The following is a 16,379-nucleotide window of genomic DNA, read 5'->3' on the forward strand; positions in this document are numbered from 1 at the left end:
CTGCAGTATTGTGTATATACCTTAATATATTTAGTCATTCCTCTACTGCTGTGTATTTAGATTCTTATTCTTTTCTTGTGGCTTATTAGTGCTTCTGTCTAGTTGGATCTTTCTGGATTGTTAACACAAGGGTAGTTGAGAAAAGATACGGTGCATGAGAATTTTAGTATTAAAAATTATTATACAGTGCTTATTGGGTGCTGGGTGTTACCTTAAGTACTTTACATAATTAATTTAATCTTCCATCTATGAGGTATTAAGTATAATGGTTATTCCTGATTTTAGCATTGAGGAAATAGGCACAGAGACCATTTTCCTATTGTTATACAGCAAATATTGTAATTAACATAACTAGTTTTTCTAGCTCATGATCTTTTGCTCTATATAATTCTTTCAATTTCTTTATGGCTTAGAAAATTTTCACAAAAAAAATTAAATTTTTTTTCAGAATAAAATATTGGGGGAAGGGGAGAAATATCATTTATATATTCTTCATTCATACTCACTAGTTGTTAACATTTGCTGTATTTATTTTATGATATCAATATATACCTTTGTTTCCTGAACTGTTTGAAAATAATTGCTTGCATTATGATTCTTCATTCTTAAATTAAACACCTATCTCCTAAGAATAAGGAAATTCTTCTACATAACCACAACACAACCACACTTAAGGTGATTAACAATACTTGCATAATGCCTTCTAATATATAGGCCAAATTTATATTTTCTATCTTGTTTCCAGAATGCCTTTTGTAACTATCTTAGTCGGCCCCATCCATATCCCTAATCCAGGATTCATTCAAGATACATGCGTTGCAGACTATTCTAGAATAGCCTGCTCTGTGTTATTTTCTTTTGGTTTAGGAGGCTGTTTTCGTGATGTTGACTTTTTCTGGAAAGTTGTCATGTAGAATGTCTCATGTTCTGTATGTTTTCTGTTTGTTCTCTCAGTATTAAATTCAGTTAGAGCATTTTTGTCAGAAATACTTTATAGGTAATGTATTTTATTGCATCACACTGGGACACAGATAATGTCGGTTACCTAAGTGCTTACCATTTTGTTGCACACATACTACCTATGTTAGGAGTATCATGCTTCTGCAACAATTTTTTTTTTTTTTTTTTTTTTTTTTGTAGAGACAGAGTCTCACTTTATGGCCCTCGGTAGAGTGCTGTGGCCTCACACAGCTCACAGCAACCTCCAACTCCTGGGCTTAAGCGATTCTCTTGCCTCAGCCTCCCGAGTAGCTGGGACTACAGGCGCCCGCCACAACGCCCGGCTATTTTTTGGTTGCAGTTTGGCCGGGGCCGGGTTTGAACCCGCCACCCTCGGTATATGGGGCCGGCGCCTTACCCACTGAGCCACAGGCGCCGCCCTGCAACACATTTTTGATGTGGCAGTATACAAGGTCATTCCTACTATATTTACAGAATGTATATATGCTTTATCTTTCTGCCCTGGGCAGCATACTTGAGAATATGTGTTGCCTAGTTAACAGGCAACATAGCAAAGATCTAAAATGCTATTACTAGCATAACTCTTGAATAATAGTCTTCAAGTTCTTGTGAACCATAAACTAGGAAACTCTGGAAATTTTAATAACTTTTTTCTTTCAATGGTAGAACCTATCACAGGCTGTCTTCTAGGGAGGCTGGGAAAATAAATACTTACCTTTGCAGCTTTTGTAGTAGAGGTAGGCAAGACAAAAGGGAGTTGAGAATTGCTGTTGAGCTATCTTGTTAACAGTGTTTGTTAGAAGAGAAAATCCTTCTTTTTGCCTAGATTTTCCTCTTGAGCCTCTGGCTGACTGGATGGTGCCTGCCTCCCTTTCCACGGTACATCCACTCACTCACATATCAGTCTTCTCTGGAAATACCCTCACAGTGTCTGGGGCAAATAGCAACAAATAAACACCACTTTGCTAAGAGTTTGACTTTATTTTCCTGCTAGGTGACTTGTTGAAAGAGTTTGCTGCCTCCATTTCTTTACCTGGCTTTTATCTTGGTACTAAAATTATATTCATCAGTACAGCGATTTAATATTAATATAATCAGTGTGTCAAATTACTTCTTAAAGAATTTCTAAAAATGTTATGAGTGAAGATGTAGTCTTTTTCTTAGGCTTGCATGATGCTGATGATTCTCCTTTTCCTTTTCTGATTACTCCATCATCTTTCTTTGCTGTTTTTTCTTTACTCTTCAGTGTTGATATGCGTAAAATTCTGTTTTCAGCCCACTTTTTCTATAAACTCTGGGTTAAGAGTTTAGTGTAGGCTGTCGTTCCTGAGGATCTGTTGGCAACAGCTCAGATTCCTCAACTCCAGCCCCGTACTGAACACAGTAGCTGCAGGACACCTCCAGAGGGTCAGGAATGTTCAGCAGTTTAGATACAGATCTATAGGCCACTGCTGGAAAAGGCTCAAAGGTTGAAATTGCTTAAGGATTGAGGTATAGATTAGCAGCATAGAATAGTAAAGTTAAAGTTTACCCCAAAATCATTGTAATTGTTTCTTTTTTACTTCATAATCTTAGGATGATCTCTTCTGTTTTTCTTTCCATTTTTTCTTCAGTTCACTGACATTGTACAACTTGTTTTTTGGCAATGTAATTAGAACTTTCTATCTATAATCAACTTTGTTCCCTAGTACTGAGCATTTTTCCTGGTTCAATAAAAAGACCCTTGAGGTTTTTGTTCTGGGTAGCAAGCACTTCCTTGTTACCACTTAGTGTGTGAAGTTGCTTGCCTCTGTGAGCTTCGTTGGGTTATTTCTTTGAAAATAACAGAATGTAGGCTCAGTGTCTGTAGCTAGGGTGCTGTCCACATACACTGGGGCTGGTGGGTTCGAACCCAGCCTGGGCCTACCAAACAACAATAATAATAACTATAACAAAAAAATATCTGGGCATTGTGTCAGGTGCCTGTAGTCCCATCTACTTGGGAGGCTGAGGCAAAAGAATCGCCTAAGCCCAAGAGTTTGAGGTTGATGTAAGCTGTTACTCCACAGCACTCTACTGCAGGTGACATAGTGAGATTCAAAAAATAAATTAATAAATAAAATTAAAAAATAACAGTGTAAGAGATTACTTTTCATGCTGTTCCCTCAGAACAACAACAAAACATCTTGTTATAAGCCACTCACTTATAGCTGTGGTTTCTATATGCCTGATTTCTAAATAAATATCTCAGATGTCATCTTTTTTTCATAGTACAGATATCCAAACATTGCTAAGGTATCCTCACTTCAGAAATGTTTATTGAATCACTATTACCTTTGCTTGTGTGTAACCTCGTTACCTGATTTTCAAGGCTTTGCATTATTTGTCTCTAACTGAGATAAACTCTCCAGGTTTTCCTCCTCTTAATTTCTTTTCATCATTTTCATGCTACAGCCAGATCTGTTCCTGGAACTGAACACTTATGTTTTGCCTCCAGTTCTTAGTTTATGTACTCAGGTCAATACAAAAGTTTTGAGACAGGCTGTGTTTTAGACTATTACTTCACTTCCAAGAAACACAGTCGACAACGTCCTTTCTGATTAACCTTTGTAAGTTTCAACTTGCTCTGCTTACTGGTATTGCTGGGAGGCCTTCATTTGTTTCTGTCTGTGCAGATTTTACATTTCTTGATTACTTCTGTAATGACCCATGTATTGTCACTGCATGAGCTCTTACTGATTCATGCCTATTGGTAGATCTTTTAAAAGCTACCTGAAAAGCAACTTTTTGTATATAGGTAAATTGTCTTCTTTGTTTCTCTCACTGAATATTTCTGCGAGGACCACTTGGAAGAAGTTAAGAGGTACTGTTCATACTGTATTCTGTGAGGTGCCATATAGAATATGGTAAGAACGGTGCTCTCTGGAACTCTGTAAAGTTGGCTAATGACTTTTTTCTTTTAACTCTTACCTAAGCTTGTATCTTGTATCTCTTCTGTGCCTCCTTAATATTTTTATCTACTGCTTGTTTTACTAAGTTTTCAGGCCTTTAAGGTATGAGACATTGTGTTTCCCTGATTTACTTACTAGCATAATACTTTATTATTTATTGCAATTAGACACTCAAAATATTTTATTTACAAAAAATGTTTTCATATTTTAATAAGTCACTATGTAAACTTAGGTTTTGAACAGTCATCCTGGTGTATTGCAGATAAAGGTTAAGCCTTATTTTAGCTATTCATTAATATTGGTTATTCTCAAAATAGGTATCCTGATTGGAATCCTGAGATCCTTCCATCAAGAAGGTAATTTATTAAAATAGTAATATTATTAAGACGTTATTATCTGTTAAAAGTAAATAGTTTTCTTTTGCATTGAGTCATACTTTTACCATTTTTACTTTTAAACAGTGACAAATGCAAAAACCTATGAATCTTTCTTTACTTATTCCAGCTTGAATATGATACCCTCTTCCGTGAACTTCTACTTTTCTTTTCTTTCTTTTTTTTTTAAAGATAGAATCTCACTTTGTCACCCTCAGTAGAGTGCCGAGGTGTCATAGCTTAAAGCAACCTCACACTTTTTGGTTCAAGTGATTTCTCTTGCCTCAGCCTCCCAAGTAGCTGGAACTACAGGCACCCACCACAATACCTAGCTATTTTTAGAGATGGGGGTCTCGCTGTTGTTCAAGGTGGTCTTCAACTTATGAGTTTAGGCAGTCCACCTACCTCGGCCTCCCAGAGTGCTAGGATTACAGGCATGAGCCACCACTCCCAGCAACTTCTACTTTCAGTCTTCTCTGAAAGTATTTTATTCTGACTTTATTATTATGTTTGTGATATCTTCTGTTGTAAATTCCTTGAATGCTCAGAGTGGTCTAAGTTCTGTATCTCTTAGGGTTTCCTACTTCATTTATGTGTATATACACATATACAAGTACAGAAGTCAAAGAAGTATTTATAGATTGTATAATCCTTCAGGGAAAAATTACTGAAAAACATTGGTTAATGTAAATTGTTTTCTAAATTCTTCACATAACTTAATACTTTGAAAACATCCATGTTTTCTTTTTTTTTTTTTTTTTGTGGTTTTTCGCCGGGGCTGGGTTTGAACCCGCCACCTCCGGCATATGGGACCAGCGCCCTACTCCTTGAGCCACAGGTGCCGCCCGAAAACATCCATGTTTTCAAAATAACATTGGTAAAAAGCCCAACCAGTTGATGGTGATGTCCTGTAAACGAGAAAACAGAAGTGCCACACGGTGGAAGGCTAATAATCTGATCTGATTATTTCTAATTTACCCATAAAGCTGAATTACATTATAACAAATAGCTTTTTTTATTTAAGTATAATTAAATATCTGTTATCAGAGTTTGGTATTGCTAATTGTTTTTTAACAAGTAATTTTGTAATTTACCATAATTTTAATTTATATTATATTTCTGAATCTTGCTTTTTTCTCTACTTTTAGAAATGAAGGCAATAGAAAAGAAAACGAAACTCCAAGAAGACGTTCTCATTCCCCCAGTCCTAGGCATTCTAGGAGATCAAGTTCAAGTCACAGGTTCCGTCGCTCTCGAAGCCCAATACGTTACATATATAGACCAAGAAGTCGAAGTCCAAGAACTTGCCATCGTTTCATTTCTAGATCCAGATCTAGATCCAGATCTCGTTCACCATACCGAGTTAGAAATCCATTTAGAGGTAGTCCAAAATGCTATCGATCAGTTAGCCCTGAAAGGATATCAAGGAGATCAGTGAGATCATCAGGTAACTGAAAGCCATGAAATAGTAAATTCACTTATTTTGAATAAATGTTTAATTTATTTTTTGTTTGGATTTTAAGAAATGTTCTATTTTATTAGATTTTAGAACTGGTACATGAAATATGATCCATATCCCACAGAGTTCATTATTCCTTCTACTAACTTGGAGAAGAAATGTGGGTAGATGTATCTGTTCACTAATGTATTTAAAAAACAAGGATATAGAAACATGTTAGTTTCCTTAATAATTGATCATAGACTTCCATGAATTCACTTAAAACTTTTTGAAATTATTATTTTTTTCCCTATACATATTTACATGTGTTTATTTGGTTTCCACTTTTTGCCTTCACAAAATTAAAAAGGCTTAAAATTTAATAACAGTAACAATGTTTAAGATAAGGACTAGAAATGAAAACCTTGTAAAGAATTAATAACGAGGGCAGCGCCTGTGGCTCAGTGAGTAGGGCGCCGGCCCCATATGCCGAGGGTGGCGGGTTCAAACCCAGCCCCGGCCAAACTGCAACAAAAAAATAGTTGGGTGTTGTGGCGGGCGCCTGTAGTCCAGCTGCTTGGGAGGCTGAGGCAAGAGAATCGCATAAGCCCAAGAGTTAAGAGGTTGCTGTGAGCCGTGTGATGTCATGGCACTCTACCCGAGGGTGGTACAGTGAGACTCTGTCCCTACAAAAAAAAAAGAACGAACAACGATAAATACATTTGGAAAAGAAATCAGATAATTGCTGCAACGAAATATTGAGCAGTAATAATGCAAAAAAAGTAACATTCACATTGTGAGATAAGAGTATGCCTATCATAGAATGCTTTGACTCTGAGGTTCAGAATGGAGTCATCAATTAACTCCTAAAGTCTCAAAAAATAGACAACTAATGTTTATAAATAAAAATACAAGATAATTTCAAAAAACAGATCATGCCAAATCTTATAGACAATAGAAAAAGGAGAAATACTTCATAATCATTCTACTTCATCTGGATATTAAAATTGGAAAAAATATTTTATTATAAAGGGAAATTACAAACATATTTCACTTGTAAATGAGGATGCAATATCCTAACCTACGTATTAATAAGTTGAACTAAAAATTAATGTTCAAGATATAGATCTAGATCCAATATACTTTGGTCAAAATCAAATCCAGTTTATGGATTTTACCAATATACTTTGGTCAAAATTAAATCCAATTTATGTGAGAATTAGTCGCTGTTGTTTTTGTTTTTTTTCTTTTCCTTTGCCTCACTCCCTCCCTCCTCTGTCTGCTCTTCTTTTCCCCCATGCCCCACCGTGTCATTAATTGTTCTCATATCAAAGTTGAATACAAAGGATTCATGCTAATCCATTCTTGTGATGCTTTACTAAGAATAATGTGTTCCGACTGCCATGGAAATTGCAACAACAAAAAATAAACAAATGGGACTTCATTAAACTGAAAGCTTCTGTACAGCTAAGGAGACAACAACCAAAGCAAAGAGACAACCTACACAACGGGAAAGGATATTTGCATATTTTGAATCAGACAAAAGCTTGTTAACTAGGATCTATAGAGAACTCAAATTAATCCACTGAAAAAAGCCAACAATCCCATATATCAGTGGGCAAGAGACATGAATAGAACCTTCTCTAAAGAAGACAGATGAATGGCTAACATATGAAAAAATGTTCATCATCCCTATATATTAGAGAAATGCAAATCAAAACCACCCTGAGATACCATCTAATCCCAGTGAGAATGGCCCACATCACAAAATCTCAAAACTGCAGATGCTGTCGTGACTGGAGAGAAGGGAACACTTTTACACTGCTGGTGGGACTGCAAACTAGTACAACCTTTCTGGAAGGAAGTATGGAGAAACCTAAAAGCACTCAAGCTAGACCTCCCATTTGATCCGGCAATCCATTGCTGGGCATCTACCCAGAAGGAAAAACATCCTTTTATCATAAGGACACTTGTACTAGACCGTTTATTGCAGCTCAATTTACAATCGCCAAAATGTGGAAACAGCCTAAGTGCCCACCAACCCAGGAATGGATTAACAAGCTGTGGTATATGTATACCATGGAATACTATTCAGCTATTAAAAAAAAAAAAGGAGACTTTTCATCCTTTGTATTAACCTGGAAGTGGAAGCCATTATTAGTAAAGCATCACAAGAATGGAGAAACATGAATCCTGTGTACTCAATTTTGATATGAGGACAATTAATGATAATTAAGGTCATGGGGGGAGGAGGAAAAGCAGAGAGAGGGAAGGAGGGGAGGGGGCGGGGCCTTGGTGCATGCCACACTTTCTGGGGGCAAGACATGATTGCAAGAGGGACTTTACCTAACAAATGCAATCAGTGTAACCTGGCTTATTGTACCCTCAATGAATCCCCAACAATATAAAAAAAAATATATGTTCCGCCTGCATCTAGGTTAATACAAATGCTGCAAAATCTCCATTTTTTTAATGGCTGAGTAATATTCCAAGGTATACATATACCACAGCTTGTCAATTTATTCCTGGAGTGAGGGGCATTTAAGCTGTTCCCACATTTTAGCAATTATAAATTGAGCTGTGATAAACAGTCAAGTGTTTTTATGATAAAAAAATCTTTTTTTCTTCTGGATAGATGCCCAGTAAGGAATTGCAGGATCAGACAGGAGGTCTAGGTTGAGTTCTTTAAAGTTTCTCCATACTTCCTTCCAAAAAAGTTGTATTAGTTTGCAGTCCCAGCAGCAGTGTAAAGGTGTTGCTTTCTCTCCACATCCGTGCCAGGTTCTACAGTTTTGAGATTTTGTGATATAGGCTATTCTCGCTGGGGTTAGAGGATATCCCAGGGTGGTTTTAATTTGCATTTCTCTAATAATTAGGGAGCATTTATGAGCATTTTCTAATGTGTTTGCTCTCATTAGGGAGCTCAGTTATGAGCATTTTCTCATGTGTTTGCTAGCCATTTGTCCATCTGTTTTTTTTTTTTTTTTAAGAGACAGAGTCTCACTTTTTCACCCTCGGTAGAGTGCTGTGGTGTCACAGCTCACAGCAACCTCCAACTGCTGGGCTTAGGCGATCGTCTTGCCTCAGCCTCCTGAGTAGCTGGGACTGTAGGTGCCCGCCACCATGGCCAGCTATTTTTCTTTGTTGTTGCAGTTTGACCCTCAGTATATGGGGCTGGCATCCTACCCGCTTAACCACAGGCACCACCCTTGTCTGTCTTTGGAGAAGGTTCTATTCATCTCGCTTCCTCGTTGATGTATGGGATTGTTGATTTTTTTCTTGTGGATTAATTTTAAGTTATGTATAGATCCTAGTTATTAAGCTTTTGTCTGATTCAAAATATGCAAGTATCCTTTCCCATTGGGTAAGTTGTCTATTTGCTTTGGTTGTTGTCTTCTTAGCTGTACAGAAACTTTTCAGTTTAATGAAATCCCATTTGTTTATTATTGCTGTTGTTGCTATTGCCATGGCAGTCTTCTTCACAAAGTCTTTCCCAGGCCGACATTTTCCAGTGTTCTTCCTATTCTTTCTTTGAGGATTTTTATCATTTCATGCCTTAAATTCAAGTCCTTTATCCATCTTGAATCAATTTTTGTGAGTGGAGAAAGGAATGGGTCCAGTTTCAGTCTTTTACACGTGGATATCCAGTTCTCCTAGCACCATTTATTGAATAGGGAGTCTTTCCCCCAGAGGATGTTCTTGTTTGGTTTATGGAAGATTAGATGGCTGTAAGTTGTTGGTTTCGTTTCCTGGTTTTCTATTCTATTGCAAATGTCTATGTCTCTATTTTTGTGCCAGAACCATGCTGTCTTGACCTCTATGGCCTTGTAGGATAACCTAAAATCTGGTATAGTTATTTATATTTCTGGTTAACTGGGTCTTAATATTGATTTAATGGCCTTTTCAGAAATAGCATATATATGTATGTATTTTATATGTATTTGTGTGTGTGTGTATATATATATATTTTATATATACACAAATACACGTATGTAGAGAGAGGGTGCCAAAAAAAGTGTACACATTTTAAGAAAGGAAAAAACTGTATTAAAATTTGTAATACTCAAGTCACATTTGACTTCTGCAGTTAATAAGAGGTGTTCAACCCCTAAATATAAGAGTCCACGTGGAGACTTGTGACAGAGTTCTTCAGTTCTTTCCCACTTCCAGAAGCTCTGGTGCTTTTTTGTATTCCTTTCTAACTTCTAATAAAAGTCCTATCTTACCACTAGGGGTTGGGGGGAGGAAAGGTGTTCAATGTAACTTCTGTTCATATTTTGTTATCACTATATATTGAGTATTACAATTTTAATAGGTTTTTTTTTTTTTTGTAGAGACAGAGTCTCACTTTACTGCCCTCAGTAGAGTGCCGTGGCCTCACACGACTCACAGCAACCTCTTAACTCTTGGGCTTATGTGATTCTCTTGCCTCAGCCTCCCGAGCAGCTGGGACTACAGGCGCCCGCCACAACGCCCAGCTATTTTTTTGTTGTTGCAGTTTGGCCGGGGCTGGGTTTGAACCCACCACCCTCGGCATATGGGGCCGGCACCCTACTCACTGAGCCACAGGCGCCGCCTGACAATTTTAATAGTTTTTTTCTTAAAATGTGCATTCTTTCGGTACTCTCTGTATATATGTATGTTTATACATATATAAATACATACATATCCCCCTCTACAATGAAAGTGGCCATTATTAATGTATAGGAAGTACTTTGAACAGGTCTCTTACTATATATTTAATGTATTTTATTTATTTTTTTTTTTTCGAGAAGAAAAAAATATTTTTACTATGTCTCCTTCGGTAGAGTACTATGGCATCACAGCTCACAGCAACCTCTAACTCTTGGGCTTAAGCGATTCTCTTGCTTTAGCCTCCCAAGTAGCTGGGACTACAGGTGCCCACCACAATGCCCAGCTATTTTTTGGTTGCAGTTGTCATTGTTTAGCAGGCCCAGTGTGGGTTCGAACCCCCCCAGCCTTGGTGTATGTGGCCAGCTCCCACTCATTGAGCTACAGGCACCAAGCCTATCTAATGTATTTTAAAAGACTAAATGGAATGGAAGTCATTTTCAAAGTATGGGCCAAGGACCTCTTGAGGTCCCAAAGATCTTTTCAGAGTTCTGTGAGATCCCTTTTTCAGGTTCTGGTTTTTTTTTAAGTATACTTTTTTTTTTAGCTGGTCTGGGCAGGGCTCAAACCTGCCAGCCTTGGTGTATGTGGCTGGCGCCGTAACCAGTGTGCTACGGGCACTGAGCCGAAATGTAATTTTAATCAAAACAATGTGTTCAACAGATTAGATGCAGAAACAGATATCAGAATTTAGGTTTCTTTTAAGCCCAGTATTAAAATGTCTGAAAAATGTACAGTGGTGGTACTCATCTCATTAACTTCGTTTTGAGAATTACAGTTTTTTTTTTTTTTTTACAAAAATACTCTAACATGGAAGTTTATGATATGAATTAATATTTTAAAATTCTATTTTAATTTCTAATATGGTAAATTTCAATAAGTATAGCACTAACACAAGCTCTTTAGGGTCCCCAGTTAGAATGTAAAGCAATCCTCAAAAAAAAATTGGGCAGCGCCTGTGGCTCAAGGAGTAGGGCGCCGGTCCCATATGCCGGAGGTGGTAGGTTCAAACCTAGCCCCGGCCAAAAAAAAAAAAGAATGTAAAGCAATCCTAAAACCTAAAGTTTGAGAACTACTGGTATGAGAGAAGCTCACTATGTAAAGGAAATTTATATTAAAGCCTTTTTTTTTTTTTTGAGACATAGTCTCACTTTATTGCTCTCAGTAGAGTGCTGTGGCCTCACAGCTCACAGCAACCTCCAACTTCTAGGCTTAGGTGATTCTCTTGCTGCAGCCTCCCGAGTAGCTGGGACTACAGGTGCCTGCGACAACGCCAGACTACTTTTTGTTGTCGTTTGGCCTGGACCCGGTTGGAACCTGCCAACCTGGGGCCAGCACTCTACTCACTGAGCCTTTTGAGTGAACAGTTAAAGACTAGAATTGTTTTGCATGTATGTGCTATTTGGTTTTATGCTAAATGCTACCTTTCTTTATAATGTCCTGAGATACTTTAAGTTCTTTTCAATTGAAATTATATTTTATGTCTTTTTATTAGATAGAAAAAAAGCATTAGAAGATGCAGTACAACGACCTGGGCATGGGGCAGAATTTAATAAACAGAAGCATCCTGAAACAGTTGATAAAGGACACTCACCTGCACCAAAGCCTAAAAGTGGCAGTGGGACAAAGCCATCTGTTAAATCTACTAGTTCTACCAAGAGTGATTCAAATTTAGGAGGACATTCTACTCGCTATAAATCAAAGAATCTTGAAGATGAAAGCTTACCGGAAGGTAAACAAGTATCTGATAAAGCTGTTTCTCTTCAGCGTAAGGTCAGTAATTATTTAATTTACTATTACAAGTGTGCATGCATTATGACAGATAGGAAACTTGTCTGAATCTTTTCCATATTTACATTAAGTTTGAAAACATGACTTGTTAAATTGTTTTGATATGGAGTATTTTACCGGTTTCTCTTATGAATAAAATAAAAATCTAATAGCTCACAATTCTGTAATCTAGTAAGCCCAGAGTTTTGGCATTTGATGTGTCAAAAGAAAACTTTTTTTTGCAGTTTTTGGTCAGGGCTGGGTTTGACCCCCCACCTCTGGCATATGGGGCAGGCGCCCTACTCCTTTGAGCCACAAGTGCTGCCCGAGAGAACATTTTAATGGTCTGGAATTTTTGACTAACCTCACAAACAGATTGTTGTGATGGGTTTTTCTATCTGTTTGGAGAAGTGAGTGTAATCACCAGCAGAATTGATGAGCTTTTGTAACTTTGTTAATAAGATATGAGTGAGGCTCTACTGAAACTTGATTTTTTTTTTTTTTTTTTTGTAGAGACAGAGTCTTACTGTACTGCCCTCGGTAGAGTGCCGTGGCGTCACACGGCTCACAGCAACCTCTAACTCTTGGGCTTACGCGATTCTCTTGCCTCAGCCTCCCGAGCAGCTGGGACTTCAGGCGCCCGCCACAACGCCCGGCTATTTTTTTTTGTTGCAGTTTGGCCGGGGCTGGGTTTGAACCCGCCACCCTCGGTATATGGGGCTGGCACCCTGCTCACTGAGCCACAGGCGCCACCCGAAACTTGATTTTTTTAATGTTTTATTCTTCTTTTTTAGAGAGAGAGTCTTACTTTGTCGCCCTCGGTAGAATGCTGTGGTGTCACAGCTCACAGCAACCTCCAGCTCTTGGGCTTAGGTCATTCTCTTACCTCAGCATCCCGAGTAGCTGGGACTACAGGTGTCCGCAACAGTGCCCGGCTATTTTTTTGTTGCAGTTTGGCCTGGGTTTGAATCTGCCACCCTCAGTACATGGGGCTGGCACCCTACTCACTGAGCCAGAGGTGCTGCCTGTTTTATACTTTTTTTTTTTTTTTTTTTTTGAGACAGAGCATCGAACTGTAGCCCTGGGTAGAGTATCATAGCATCACAGCTCACAACAACCTCCAACTCCTGGGCTCAAGCAATTCTCCTACCTTTGCCTCCCAAGTAGCTGGGACTACAGGTGCCCGCCAGAACGGCTGGCTATTTCTGGTTGCAGCCCTCATTGTTGTTTGGCAGGCCCAGGCTGGATTTGATCCCGCCTGCTCAGGTGTATGTGGCTGGCGCCTTAGCTACTTGAGCCACAGGTGCTGAGCCTACTATTTTTTTTTTTCCGGGATTCATTGAGGGTACAAAGAATTAGGTTACACTGTTTGTAGTTGTTAGATAAAAATCTCTCTTACAATTGTGTCCTGCCCCCAAGAGGTGTGCCATACACTGTGACCCCTATCCAGCTCCTTCTTCCCCTCTCCCCGCACCCTCATTCCCCTACCCACCCTTGTATTAAATCATCTACTGCCTTCATATTAGAGTAGAGTACATTGGATTCTTGTTTCTCCATTCTTTGTGGTGCTTTACTAAGAAGAATGTATTCCACCTCCATCCTGGTTAATACAAAAGATGTAAAATCTCCCATCTTTTTTAGTGGCTGAATAGTATTCCATGGTATACATATACTACAGCTGGTTAATCCATTCCTGGTTTGGTGGGCATTTAAGCTGTTTCCACATTTTGGCAATTGTAAATTGAGCTGTGATAAACAGTCTAATACAAATGTTCTTATGATAAAAGGACTGTTTTTCTGGGTAGATGCCTAGTAATGGGATTGCAGGATCACATGGGAGGTCTAATTGGAGTTCTTTGAGGATTCTCCATACTTTTCTTCCAAAAAGATTGTATGTATTTACAGTCACACCAGCAGTGTTAAAATGTTCTCTTCTCTCCAAATTCATGCTAGCATTTGCAGCTTTGAGACTTTGTGATGTGGGCCTTTCTCACTGGGGTTAGGTGATATCTCAGGGTAGTTTTGATTGGCATTTCTGTTGATTAGGGATGATGAACTTTTTTTCTTTTTTTTTTTTTTTTTTTTTGCAGTTTTTGGCTGGGGCTGGGTTTCAACCCACCACCTCCAGCATATGGGGCTGGCGCCCTACTCCTTTGAGTCCCAGGCACCACCCACGTTTTTTCATATGTTTGTTAGCCATTCGTCTGTCTTCGTCAGAGAAGATTCTGTTTATCTCTCTCGTCCAGTGATATATGGGATTGTCGGGTCTTTTTTTTTTTTTTTTTTTTGTCATATACATTTAACAATACATCATTATGGTTTTATTGGTGAATAGACCAATGAACAATCTTCTAAAATCTATGAAAAGGAAATTGCTGATTTCAAGTACGTAAAAATTTGCATGGAATCAGTTTAGAGTGCCTTGGAAATATTCAGAGAATTATTTGTATTTCTGCAGAGGGCACTGGCTTACCCTCCAGTCCCTTTGTAATTCTGAAATCTTCCATTTTATAAAAAATACCAGCTGCACTCTAGGAGGCCAAGGCAGGTAGATTGCCTGAGGTCACAGGTTTGAGACCAGCCTGAGTAACATCAAGACTCTGTCTCTAAAAATAGCTGGGTGTTGTGGCAGGTGCCTGTAGTCTTAGCTACTTGGGTGGCTGAGGCAAGAGAATCGCTTGAGTCCAAGAGTTTGAGGTTGCTGTGAGCTCTGATGCCATGGCATTCTACCAAGGGTGACAAAGTGAGACTTTGTCTCCAATAAAAGGGAGAAGAAATGTACCAGGGCATCCCACCAATATAGAGGGAGTTAACAAGGTTATCCTTTCACAATAGGGGATAGAGAGTTTTAATTTAAGAATTTATTCAAACCATTTATTTAAAGAAGGTCATTTATTGCTCATATTTCCTAGCCTATTCACACTGTCATAACAGAATACCATAGATTGGCTGTCTTAAAAAACAGAAATTCATTTTTCTTACATTTCTGGAGTCTAGGAATTCCAACATCAAAAGCTTTCTGATGAGGGCTCTCTTCCTGGCTTGCAGGTGGAAGTGTTCTCGTTATTTTTTATACTTCTTGTAGTATAGTTCAGAGTCAAATATCTGTTGTACAGTGTAGGGTAGTCTGTTTTCTAGTATTGGTTTATTGGTGTGTTTTGATTATGACCTTCTGGTTACTATACTGAGATATTAAGTGTTTATTGTATTACTGTTAAATAATATATTAAAACATTCTGAGACTATTAGTAGAGAAACTTCTAATGGGTCATATTATTTAGTCTTCCAACAACTATTGTTCCCTGCCCCCAAAAAGCTTGTATTTAGAAGGATAAACTTATATAATCAACTAGTAGTTTATAGAATTTCGAAGAACATTCTTGTGAAGAAATGTTGAGTATAAGGAAAATTGGGAGAAAAAAAGAAAAACTTTTTTTGTTTGTTTTTTTTGGGACAGAGTCTCACTTTGTCACCCTCAGTAGAGTCCTGTGGCATCAGAGCTCAACAGCAGTCTCAAACTTTTGGGCTCAAGTGATTCTCTTGTCTCAGCCTCCCAAGTGGACTGCCACAAAGCCTGGCTAATTTTTAGAGATGGGGTCTTGAACTTGCTCAGACTGGTCTGGAAACTATGAGCTCAGGCAGTCCACTCCTTGGCCTCCCAGAGTACTAGGATACAGGCCTGAGCTGCTGTGCCAGTTGAAATACAGAGTTCTTTTCATTTTGTTTCAAAGTTTCTAGGTGGTGGCAGTAGAACTTTTTTATTTTTGAGGTGGTTTCTTGCTTTGTTTTCCCAGACTGGTATTGAGCTGCTGGGCTCAAGCAGTCTTGATGCATCAGCTCCCCAGTAACTAGAATAACAGGGACCTGGCTACTGCAGTAGAACTTCTGAAAAAGTTTTCTTTTTGGTTAATTTGTAGCATAGATGGTAAAATTGATAGAAAAATTTCATTTTTTGTTATATTTTAACATAGGTGGTAAAATTGATACTACAGTGTATTCAAATTTTATATGTTATATGTGAGTCTTTTATTTTATTTTATTTTTCTGAGACAGAGTCTTACTCTGTTGCCCTGGGTAGATTTCTGTGGCATCATGACAGCAACCTCAAACTCTTGGGCTTCAAAAGTCCTCTTGCCTCAGGCTCCCACGTAGCTGGGACTATAGGTTATGCCACTACGCCCGGCTAGTTTTTCTGTTTTTTAGTAGAATAGGTTCTTGCTTTTGGTCAAGCTGGTCTCAGACTTGTAACTTAAAGGGATCATCCTGCATCAGACT

General features: G+C 38.3%; 1 protein-coding gene across 3 annotated transcripts in view; it reads left to right on the forward strand.

The window, feature by feature from the left end:
- ZNF638 (zinc finger protein 638) overlaps positions 1-16,379 on the forward strand; it is a 163,088-nt gene that overhangs the window by 88,456 nt on the left and 58,253 nt on the right. For all 3 annotated transcript variants that reach the window (XM_053586928.1, XM_053586929.1, XM_053586930.1), the window contains exons 4-6: positions 4,208-4,246; positions 5,413-5,711; positions 11,830-12,107. In XM_053586928.1, coding sequence (XP_053442903.1) covers positions 4,208-4,246; positions 5,413-5,711; positions 11,830-12,107 — 616 coding nt within the window. The remainder of the gene's footprint in view (positions 1-4,207; positions 4,247-5,412; positions 5,712-11,829; positions 12,108-16,379) is intronic.

This window comes from Nycticebus coucang, chromosome 4, assembly GCF_027406575.1.
Source record: "Nycticebus coucang isolate mNycCou1 chromosome 4, mNycCou1.pri, whole genome shotgun sequence".
NCBI lineage: Eukaryota > Metazoa > Chordata > Mammalia > Primates > Lorisidae > Nycticebus > Nycticebus coucang.